The sequence below is a fragment of the Epinephelus lanceolatus genome, chromosome 9 (assembly GCF_041903045.1).
Source record: "Epinephelus lanceolatus isolate andai-2023 chromosome 9, ASM4190304v1, whole genome shotgun sequence".
Classification (NCBI taxonomy): Eukaryota; Metazoa; Chordata; class Actinopteri; order Perciformes; family Serranidae; genus Epinephelus; species Epinephelus lanceolatus.
The window spans coordinates 20,433,656-20,445,937 of NC_135742.1; the positions used below are offsets into that span (position 1 = coordinate 20,433,656).

The 12,282-nt window shown below is 40.5% G+C and overlaps 1 protein-coding gene across 4 annotated transcripts in view; it reads right to left on the reverse strand.

Moving 5' to 3' along the window:
• Window positions 1-12,282, reverse strand: part of grid2 (glutamate receptor, ionotropic, delta 2) — a 723,252-nt gene that overhangs the window by 141,426 nt on the left and 569,544 nt on the right. For all 4 annotated transcript variants that reach the window (XR_013492025.1, XM_078170661.1, XM_078170662.1 and 1 more), the window contains exon 11: window positions 5,116-5,428. Coding sequence is in view for 3 of the 4 variants with exons in the window: in XM_078170661.1 (XP_078026787.1) it covers window positions 5,116-5,428 (313 nt within the window). In the remaining variant the exon portion in view is untranslated. The remainder of the gene's footprint in view (window positions 1-5,115; window positions 5,429-12,282) is intronic.

Genomic DNA, 12,282 nt, shown 5'->3' on the forward strand with positions numbered 1-12,282 from the left:
TGGATAACAAATTAATTGCATCATTACTGAATTTACTTGGACTGTTCAATAGGATTCTCCAGATGATTCAAACACAGTAACAAATGGTCACTTTAATTATTTGCCTTTGGTTTTATTCTGGATCCAATATCCGTAGAAAATTACGTTTAATCCACTCTACAGGCTGTAATTTAAGCAGCATTATCATCTTTGACTGTGAATAACACTTTCATTCCACAGCCTGTATGAATGTGTCCAACTCACAAAGGATTTTTTTGCTTTCATGCACATTCCTCTGTTCCTGCCGGTTTACCATCATCCACAACACTGAGTGAAGTAGACACTTCCTTATCAGCAATTCTGCTCAGGCTGTTCAAACTTCGGTCTGGGGTGCTTCAACTTTCCTACGACCGCACTCACTGCAACTCATCCAAACTGCTGCGGGCAGTCTTGTTTTCTGTTCTCCTGAATTCCTGCACGTCACCCTCGTCCTGCTCTCCCCTCACAGACTGCCTGTGGTGGCTCATTTCAGATCCAAAACCTGGCGTACAAGACTGCAAATGAGTGCACATCCACATCCCTCCAGGCCATGGTTTGTCCAGGCACTACATACCAACCCGTCAATGCCCTGCACTCTGCTAATGTTGTCTGCTTGGCCCTCCTAATAATGTGACCTGGTAATCACTCATCCCAGCCTTGACTCCTTTCCCTCCTGGCTCTGAAAAATATTGGAATGACCTTCCCACCTCAGCCGGGGCCAAAGAGTAACCCAACTGAAGCTGAAAATTAATCTCCTTAGGAAACATTTCACATCCTCTTTAAATCATGTCCTCTCTCCCACATCTTCCTCTCCGCACACACCACTTACATACTTCATTCTGTCTTCAGTTCTTGCTTAACTTTGGTGTGTTCACCTTCGTATGATTTTCCTCATATTCCTGCATCTCTCGCCGTCACTGTTCTCACTGATGAAACACCCAAAATTTCATTAGTGTTGGCAGCATTGCAGATGTGGCCTGCTTTCCAAAGAAGACAGATGGAGTGCAACCAAAACTAACATCCAGAACAAATGCGTGACGATATGAGGTCTCTGCTGGCTGCCACCACTGCATGTTTTTGAGTTCAAGTTGCACAGCATTTAAAAGTATTTACTCAACACAGCAGAAACAGCATCGACCTGTGTGCTTACATTCTATTTTCGGTAACACTTTACTTGAAGGTATTGACATAAGGGTGACATGACACTGTCATAACTATGACATGAGACTGTCACGAACTTGTCATGAACATTTTGTACATGTCATAAACATTTATGACTGCTGTCATTAAGTGTCATTCAGTTTTTGTTATGACAAGTTGACATTGTTTGGGTTGTCTTGATGATGACAACTTGACATTAATCAAAGTGACATTACCAGAAGTTGTCTTTGTCATGACAAGTTGACATTAAATTTGTTTGGCATGACCCCCATAAGGGTGACATGACACTGCCATAACTATGACATGACACGGTCATAAACCTGTCATGAACATTATGTACATGTCATAAACGTTTATGACTGCTGTCATTAAGTGTCACTTTGACATTAATCAAAGTGACATTACCAGAAGTTGTCTTTGTCATGACAAGTTGACATTAAATTTGTTTGGGATGTCATTATAATGACAATTTGACAATAACCAGGATGACATTAATAGAAGATGTCTTTGTCATAACAACTTGACATTAACAAGAAATGCACCTCTTTTTGTGTTTATGACAAGTTGACATAATGATTATTATTGTTATGACAAAGACGTCTGGTAGTGTCATCCTGGTTAATGTAAAGTTGTCATTACAAGGACATCCCTAACAAATTGAATGTCAACTTGTCATGACAAAGACAACCTCTGGTAATGTCGATTTGATTAATGTCAACTTGTCATAATAAGGACATCCCAAACAAATTTAAGGTCAACTTGTCATGACAAAGACAGCTTCTGGTAATGTCACTTTAATTAATGTCAAGTTGTCATAATAAAGACAACCCAAACAATGTCAACTTGTCATTACAAAAACCGAATGACACTTAATGACAGCAGTCATAAACGTTTATGACATGTACATAATGTTTATAACAGGTTCACGACTGTGTCATGTCATAGTCATGACAGTGTCATGTCACTCTTATGTAGATACCTTCAAGGAAAGTGTTACCCTATTTTCTATAGTTTATTTCTTGATCGTTTGTACCAAAGTCTGCTCAGTTCACTCCCTCAGTGTTGTTTATTGCTCTTTAAAGTATGTACAACTTTTCATCACAGTTGCTGGTGTGTCTGACCTTGCTTCGATCGAGTTTGCTGTATATCCACCTCACCTGATGGTCGCTTGTAAAGCGAGCACTGTATAAATTTATGTCCAATCTCCTTCTCTGCCTCTTTTTCAAAGACTGGAGGGAAACAATCACAGCCTTTTGCCGATATTAATGTCCTCTCGCAATTACTAAGCTGAGGTTATTATGTATGCAAGAGGGACTAGTGACTTTTTATTTATTTGTTCTGTATTCCTGCTGCACTGAGTCTGTGAGCAACAGTTTAATATTTTTTATGTCAAAGTTGCTCTTTGAGGTGTTCTTTGGTTTGAGGAGTTACTGTATTACTGTTGAATAATAAAAAGCAAATCCCAAGATTTCTTCTCAGGCCTTTGATGTAGCAGTTAACAAAGCAGATTTTGTCAGATGCAGTCCTTCCCATTGTGTCTCTTTACCTCTTCCCTTTCTCTTTCCCTCTTTCACTCTCCTTGAGACCAATTAGACATAGTTTATGGTGTATAGATATTTCCCCCACTATTCCCATTCCCTCTCTTGTTGCCTCTATATGTCTCCCCCTCTGTTGGCCAATGTACGTGCACACACACACACACACACACACACACCACACAGAGACCTTTGGGTGAAGTTGTAAACAGACAGCCAATTGGCTTGGTTGCCCTGATGGATGGGTGGCGGGCACGTGGAGCAGAAAAGAAAGAAGGAGGGATGAATGGAAGACAGCAGAAAAGATGTTAAAGAGAAGGGACGGAAGGACACAAAGCAAAAGATGAAAGGGAGAAAGAAGAAAGAAAGTATAAGAAAGGGAAGTGGGTTTTAAGAAGAAGAAAAGAGAGGGGTTGAGAGATATAAGTGTAATCCCTGTGCACCTCCCTCTTTCTCCTCTCGCCCTTTCTCCGTATCTTCCTCTCACAGTCAAAGTGACATAGCCAAAAGCAAAATCCTGGCGTCATGTTTGACTATTCCCTCTCAACACTCATCTCCAGCTCCCCCCTGCTGTGGGTGTGTGTGTCTTTGCATCTGAATCAATTTTCCCTAAGGGTAATATTTCAGGGTGAAGCACAAAGGTCTGGGACATTATAGAGTGAGAGAGCTGCTGCATGAATATTCCTGTGCCTGTTTGTACGTCCTTTTTTTTTTTGCCACTGACTTTATAAGCCTTTGTCAAATGAAGCCTAATTTGTCAGTCAGGATGTAGTTTAATTCTATAATTAGTCATCCCGGGCTGAAAGATGAGATCTCTGCTTTACAAAATGGTTGCTGGGATGAAAGTAAACCACATTCCAGGTGACTTTTAAAGCCAGTGAAGGTCAGCCCACTTAGCCTTGAGGCAGTAGTCTGTTCATGCTCAGTTAATTTTCTGAGAGATATTTCTGGCTAGCCAAATCAGAAACGAATTACCTGTGGCTAAAGCACTGCTCCCGAACATGAACAAGACGCACCTGATGCCGCGCACAAACACACTCATTCACACACACTGTACAGTATACACCCAACACACAGCCACACACACACCAGCATAAACCCACACAAAGGACAAACCCATTCTTGAGGCATTAGATCCTTTCTCTCTCGCTCTTTTTTTCTCTCTAATGATGCCATGACTAAAATGTTAATTACGGCCAAAAAGAGAAACGATTGTGAATATCAAACAGCAATTAGCATGTATCATCATCATCATTACCACCATTAGCTGCAGCACAAGATGGAGGATTATTTACCAAACGGTGGAACGCTCATCAGTTGCTTATTCAGGGTCTGAAATGTTTCATAGGGAGTGTTAAAAAAGGGGGAAAAATCCTCCTAAATTTTGCATAATTAATGTAGCTTAAAAATTAACTATTGCGAGTCCTGGAGCAGTGTGCTCATTGGAAAATAGCAGTTACTTATTTATTGAGCAGCAAACCACATGCACCGCCACCCAGACAAAAACACAACCATTAGCCTAGAAATATAAAAATATTTAGTGTTTCTCTTGCATATTACTCTCAACAGATACTTAATGAAACACACAAACCAGTTTGAAAACAGACAATGAACACTGATGTGATCTTATGTTTCCCTTGTTTCCACCTTCTCCTCTCCTCGTCATGGCTCTGATCCTGCACTGATGAAATTTAAATCCTTCCCTGGACATCAACTGTCTAATCACCACACCTGAGCACGGCCCAGTGGATTCTGGAAAATCTTTGGGTAGACAACCAGGATGAGGTCATTATCCTCCAATCCATGTGGAACAAGACCTCTCCTCCCTTTTTGTTCTCATTTGAGTATTGTGCTCAAACACGAAAGGTCAAGCCACGCTTACGACACCCAGAGGACAGCTATTATCAGATTTCTGACATTAGATTGCTTTAGCAATCACTGATTTTCTTCTGTGCTTCCCTCCCCTCCCGTTATCTCTCTCTGTCTCTTACCTTTGAGATAGACCCTGCAAATATAGTATGTTGCTGAACATATCCCTACAGCAACATATTAAACAACCACTCTTCTGTGCACCTTCTGGTTGCCAGCTGGAGTAACAATCGTAAACTTTGAAAGTGTGCAAAATATTCTGGGAGCCCCGGAATTATAGAGCTTGACTTGCTTCATTAAAAGGCTACAAAAGAGTGAACAGCATGCCAGCTTCACTCATAACTGCCATTTTTAGTTAAAGATCACTTCAGGCAATCTCATGGTACGTCATGTGACAAGTAAACAAAAATACTTGGAACCCTGTTACCTGAAAAGTATCATCATATACTAACTGATTTCACCTTATACATTTGGAGAAAATGTAAGCAGCAGGAATTATGTTCATTCTCAACATGTCTCATTGTTTTCTTACCTTGTTGTACAAAGGAGCCGTACACGAACCACATGGAATTGTACAGCGTAGTCGAGGACACAGATCCCATGGGTAGCCGAGGTGGGTTGAGCCAGTTGAGCAAGTACACCAGGATGCCGACGAGGAGCACGGTGCCCGCGATGCATGCCCACAGTGACAGGTCGAAGGGCGCCAGGCAGGCAAACATGTCCACGGTGCGTTCGGCCTTGCGCAGCAGAACGCCCACAGAATAATCCATGTAGCGTGTGGTGAAGTCCACGACGCTCTCTCGCTCAGGTGTGATGGTCAGGGCAGAAAGTCCCACATCGGCTCGCTGCAAGAGGTGGAGGGGAAAGAGAGTGGTTTGAAGTGTCAACACTGTGAAAATGTGTAGGTGAGGAACACAGCTGAAAAATGTGGACTTTTGTACCCAGAGAAAGTTAAGTGCTTTAAGTCCTGCCTCCGTTTCTTCCCACCATCTACATTACGCATTCAGATGGTGAATACAAAGACACTTTACCATTACCTGCTAAACATCTGGGATTCAAGTAGATAAACACTATGGGTTATCTTAGAACATGACTTTTGTCAACTATATGCCCTTTTTTATGAAAGTAAGTGCAAATAATTTGTTACAAATCATTTAGAATAAGATGTCTTTATGCACCTGTAAACACACAGGCGTGAGGGAGATAAAGCAATCATTCAAAACAAGCCCTGCACACACTTTATTTAATGGCTACTCTCGACCAAAATGTAGCTATTGAATAAATTCACCATAAAACCAGACTCTCAGAAGGTTTTGTGTGTTCCCATGGCCTTCCCTGCAGCCTACTGAATTTAGATATTGATGAGAAATTCTGAAATGTTGTGAAAGCTTCTTTTTAAAATTACTATTAGTATTTCTTCATGTTTGTGTCCTACATGTTGACTTAACATGAAGGTTCATAAGACATTTCTCAAGACATTCTCCCATCCACCCATATATCCACAGCTATATAAATGATTAAAACTATATGGATACCAAGCAGCACAGAGGGTTAAATAATTAATAGGTGGGGAAAAAAAGAGTTTTGTAGCCTATGTACTGACAGTGGACATCTGACATGTGCTTTGCGTAATGTGAGATCAGTTCTTGGACAATGTCTGTCGTTGCTGCAGTCTAGGAATGGGCTCTGAATTTTCAGGAACAAATCATGGCATCAAGATAGATAGAGTTAGGGGTGTGCCATATCATCTCGTTCACATTAATACTAGTATAATTCTTAATATCATATGAAAAATTTATATTGTGATAATCACTATGTTTCTACGTGTTGACATGTTGACGTCATACTGTTACGCACGGCAACAACAAACATGGCTGAAAGGGTTAGTAGTATTAGCGACTCTGCGGTGGTTCCAAAAAGAGGAGTAGTAGTGTGGAATAAACTGTGATATCGTTATGCCTGGGCGTCCTGAATGTTTTATGAACAGCCCCAGACTTCTCAGACAGTTACCGCTCAGAAGGAACTCATTCAGCGGCTCCTCTGGCAGCAGCACAGTGTCTCTGCCTCTCCTGTCTCACTGTGTGCACACGGGAGCCGGTGTCATCAAGGGATTTTGTCACAAACCTTTGGTGATGTAAACCTACGTGACACGTGATGCTCGCGACTCAACATAAAAACTACATATATGTGAATGTGTGAAAGTTCTGGTGTCATAACAGCCTTTCACAGATTATAGTGATGATTAAAGGAGAAATGGCAGAGCATAAAGGTCCAGGTGGGAAACAAAGCAACTCAATCATTTGGGGTTTTACTAAAAGAAGGAAATCACCTGTTGATTTATATATATAGATCCCAGGATACATTTGCTGTATTTGGGAGCTGTTTAAATGTGTAATTTGTGGTAGATTTTATTTTGTTGAACTGTTAACATTGTACACAGAATCTGAATCTCACTCTGAGTTACTGTTGTTGTTTATGAACTAAAGAAATTAGAGATCATTTTTGTTTAGTTTTTACTGAATATTTGAAGGCAAACTTTTGAATTAGCAGTAAAACTACATTACTAACATTTGTCATATCGTTAAGAATATCGCTATCACAAAAATACCCTGAAATATCATGATATGATTTTAGGGCCATGTCGCCCACCCTTAGTCTGAGTGTGACTCCTTTGTAACCTGCTATGATGAGGGTTGACTGCTTTCCATTGTCTCATAATAATTCTGCATCCTGTTAACCTCGCCAGTCAGCACCAGAATTTACTGAAACAATGTATCTACAGTTTTTTAATGAATGGAAATTAAGCAAGGATACATTGGGTTAAACTTTTTAATTCAACAGATAGCACACTAAATGCAGCTAAGGCATTTCTCATTAAAGGAACTGACAATGATCTTCAAAGTTTGTTCAATAAGTTGTCTTGGTATGAAATGGAGACTGAAAAATAAGACTGATGTCAGGGAGAGTTAATTCTTATTATGTGTTTTGGGCTCTGTTTTGCCTGTGTGTTGTCAGTAAGAATTTCTCATAAGCCCGCTGTAACACGCAGCATGCACTGGGCATCTTCTGATGTGCATTTGAATTGTTCATTTATTCAAAGCATTCAAAGCTTTTCTCATCATCTGGAATTCTTGGAATTTTAAGAGACAACAAATGGCTGCTTTAATTATTTACGTGTAAGGACTTTAAGTTGGAAAAAAAAAAAGCTGTCAGTGAGTATGTCTGCCAAGAAAAATAGGATAAGCTCAGCTTAAATGCAAAAAACAGTAATGGCTAATTAAAATGTTTTCAGTCCCCAGTGCTGGGCGAGCAGCTGTAGACATCTGCTTGTAAAATAAGGATTTAAGATGCTGTTGTGTGCATGTATGTTTGAACACTAATGCTAGGGAATGCATATAATATATAAACTCTATAGATAATCAGATTTAATTTACAAGAAACAACTTATTGTAATAAGTTAGGTGATTTTGTAGAGGAACGCAAAGCCCTACAGCCACTGGACTCACACATATATACACTGATTGGACTGCACACTTAACACACGCTTGCATGCTTACTACATCCATATTCCCACACACACACACAAAACAAACAAAAATTTCAATCCACTGTAGGCAAAAAAAAAAAAAAAATCGGCTAATTTCACAGTTGAGTGAGGAAACAAAATGCTTAAATGTGCAGAAATTGTCACTTACACTGCATAAGAAGAATATTAGGATGCCTGTTGGTTGAGACAACACAACGATATGCATACAAGTCTGTGTGTGTGTGTGTGCGTGAGAGAAAAGAGATGAATCGCTGTGCTGACTGCTGTGGTCAGTCAACATGGAAACTTCCAGAGAGCACTCTGGGTAATAATTATCTGGTATAATTGGGTTTTTGGAGAGATAAACCTTGTTGCTGACTGATGGGGAAAACAAAATGCTCGGTTTATTTACAGCCTGTGCTTGTCTGTGTACACATAAATATGCATTGTGCTCAAAGCATTTCTCTATCATTTTGTAAGCTGTTGGATCGGTGGGGGAATACAAAGGTTGAACACACACACAAGTATACAAGGTCAAGGGAAGGAGAGCCTGGTGCTGAACTAATATTCAAGCCTGACACAAAGCAAAAAGGAAATAATGAAGGGAAATTTCAGAGAGAACATTGCTGCTAATAAAAAAAAACATCCTTGACCTATGAAGAATGAACAAAATATGCAGCAGCTTAGTGCAATTCCAGGAAGACATCAAAGGGCATTGTACACACACATACAGATATTTCATTCACTTGCACAAACACACATACATAGTTGGAAATGTTAATTAAAGACCAGCTCAGTCTTTATTGCATACAAATATGAAGGAATAGTTGGTTGAGAATTTGCCTTTGCTACTATTGTTTTTTTCTATTGTCAAATCATTGTCTTGAGCAAGGCTGAGCAATAACGATCTCACAATGGGATCACAATAACATGTATGTCGGTGACGATGATAAACTTTGGTCAGTTTTACCTTTAGACGTAGATAGATCAAAACAGCGTGTCCCGCAGCAGAAGTTAACAGCTGTCAGTCAATGTGTAGTGGTGGGAAAGCACAAATTGTACACGCCTATTTTTCATTGCAAAGTTTGTGCCGAGGTGAGTAGGAATTGAAAGTTGCGTGGACGTAACGAAAAGAGGGGAAAATGAGCGCAAGTGAGGAGCAAAGCGGCGGTGAAGCTAAAGAAGAGCTCGCGTTATCCTCAAAAGCTGACACAATTGTGTATATAAACGTTTCACCACGTCAGTAGTTGGAAAGCGGTTTGGCTACCTCAAAGGTGACAACGCACGGACAAAGACGGTCCGCAAAATATGTCATCAGTTGGTGCCAACCAGGATGGGAAACACAACAGTCCTGCCTCTTTAAATTCAGTGCTCCAATCACAGTTGAGCAAATGACAGAGCCTCGGCCAGCTTTACACTTTTCTGTTACACCCAGATATCCTACGTGCTAGGCTCTTCTGTGTTTCTAAGAAAACAGAATTTTGAAGATGATTTGAGATGTGGCTGAGGGACTGTCACTATCGTCACAGCCAGATTACACCGTACAAAGTCACATCTTAAGTTTCAGCCACAGCTAGCAAATACATGCTAACTGTCTAGCAAATATAGAGCTAGTTGGCGTAATGTCTCATTGCCAACACCAGCTTGGCATGCTTCCTCCTTATTTCTGTGGCAACGCTGAAGATATTTGGAGAAGGAAAGATAGACAGATTTTTAAGTTGACATGAATTATTGCCACCCAGCTGCCAGGGAAAATGTTGGCATTAAACTTTTCTGCAAACCACAGATATCATACATTTGCAAGTCATTATGTAGAGCAGTGGTTCCCAACTGGTCCAGCCATGGGATCCAGATTTCTCCTTAGTCATTAGGTCAAGGTCCACACAGTTTAATGTATTCAGCATCATACTTGTGTTTGGCCATGTCGTTGAGCTAGTCTGCTGTCTCTGTCAAACAGCTGTCCATTAGTCACTCACTCTACAGCAGGAAATGGCACTTCAAAATAAAACCTCTGTGCCAGAAATTCGCTGAGCTTAATAGTAAAATTTGTCTTTTACAAACTTGACACGTTTGCAAGTCACTTGTGGTCCATTCAGAATGGAAAGTGGTTCAGTTTTGGCACCAGATTATGGTTCAGAAAAGATCATGTCTTGTCCAGTGTTCCCTCTAATTTTTAAAACTCCTGAGCAGGCATTCACCTTCCCTGAGTGACTACTTGAGCGACTGTGGGCGACATCTGATGCATACACACTACGTCCACATGGCGGCACCATGGCATCACCTCTCCTACCCCAAATATCATTACAAGTGACTATAATTATGATTAATAATAAGATTATTTTAACAACATGAAGTACTGCAACAACAAAATATTGTTTTGGCAAAATAGATTTAGTATTTACTGCCATAATGTGAACAATTATGTGAAAAATGTGCTCCATAAAAATCACTTGGGAGACATTAAACAAATATTTAAGAGAAAGTAATGCCTACACAAAGAGCAAACCATTCTTTGGAATACAAAATAAGTAACAATAACATCAACTCTTTCTTGGCACAGAAGTATGCTTGATAATAGAGTAGATTTTAAATTGTAAGAAAATACAATAGTCCTAGTAATTGTCAAGTACTCTAGGCCTCTAAACTGCAACAAATAAAACATACTAGAGCACAAAACTAAATGTAAACTTAAACTGTAGTTGTACTACTACAGACAGTGCCACTGTATTTAGCAAAAATATTAGTGGCCAGGCAGCAAATAGTGCAGGTAAACATAAACTAAAATCGTAGCAGCACTACTGCTACAGACAGTGCTGTACTGGATGAAAAGTTTTTACAGTGTAGAAAAATATCAAAATGTGTATGCTGTAAGTATGTAGGTGTGTACAGTTTATGTGTATACATATTGTGTGTGTGTGTGTGTGTGTGTGTGTGTGTGTTTGCATAAGTTAACTGTATGCTGTAATTCTTACGTGACAGTTCGTTTCTCTTCTGCCATTCCTCCGTGCACTCTTGCAGTAAAGATCCAATCCCAAGCCCCTGCTTGCGTCTCTTTACAATATCCACAGCATGTCAATGTCCTTTTGTCGTGTCGCTTAAGGTAGCCTAGTTTCCATTCACTCCACACTTTCCCCTCTGAAAACTCGCCTTGAACTTTCGCTTCACTGCACGTCTTGCCAACAACTCCAATATCAGTTGAAAAAGAAAAAATGTCGCCGAGCTTCACAGGTGGCGTCCGCGCCTCGTTCCCAGTTTGAATATACTCCGACAGCCACTCCAACTTGAACGACGTGCGTTTTTTCTTGCAATTTTCAGAGGAGAAAGTGCCAGAGCCGTCGCGTTTAGCCATAGCTGCATTGCTAATGGCTAACAACAAAACAAATGCGCCAACAAACAGCGGCTTCTCGACATAATGCCATTGATTGGCTGTCAAGCTACACAGCCGTTGCAGGATTGGCTGGGAAGCGCCTGGTGGGCTTTTTTTTTTATCATCACTGACTGACAGTACATTGTTACCTGTCACTCATTGCATAGACAAACGCCCACAATGGGGTGCGTTCATGTTCACTGTTACAGTCTAACATTTCACCATTCACAGCACATATTAGGAGAAGGAAAAAAAACAGTGAAAACTGTGTCGGGGATATTTGAGTGCGCAATTTTTTTTTCTTCTGCGCAAAGAGGCGGGGGGCAGTGCGAAATTGCGCAGTAAAACACCTGAGAGGGAACAGTGGTCTTGTCGATGGGTTGCTACAAAACACCCATTTGTGGAGCCTCGAAAGTGGATTGAAAAACACAGATGGAAACACAGCAAAGGTCCATTACATTAGTGTGCAGCTTGGCAGCTTTCTCATCTAGGTGACGCGCCAACCACCTTGCTCTCCACTGCCTGATGACAAATACAGCTCATATGTTATGTCTTTTTAGGAGCATTGATATGATAGAAATAAAAAGTGCGCAGAAACGTAAAATGCCAATGTTTTCTTCTGCCAAATGGGTTGATCATCATTTGCCAGAAAACTTCAAAGCTAACCTTTCTTTGATTATATTATCTCTGTGGGGCTAACATTACCTGCAGCGCCAAAGTAACTTTTGGTGTTATTTAGTTGGCTATACACAATATCACTGTGCATATGTCCCTCCATCGCATACCGTAGTCCTTGCTGTCTGCTT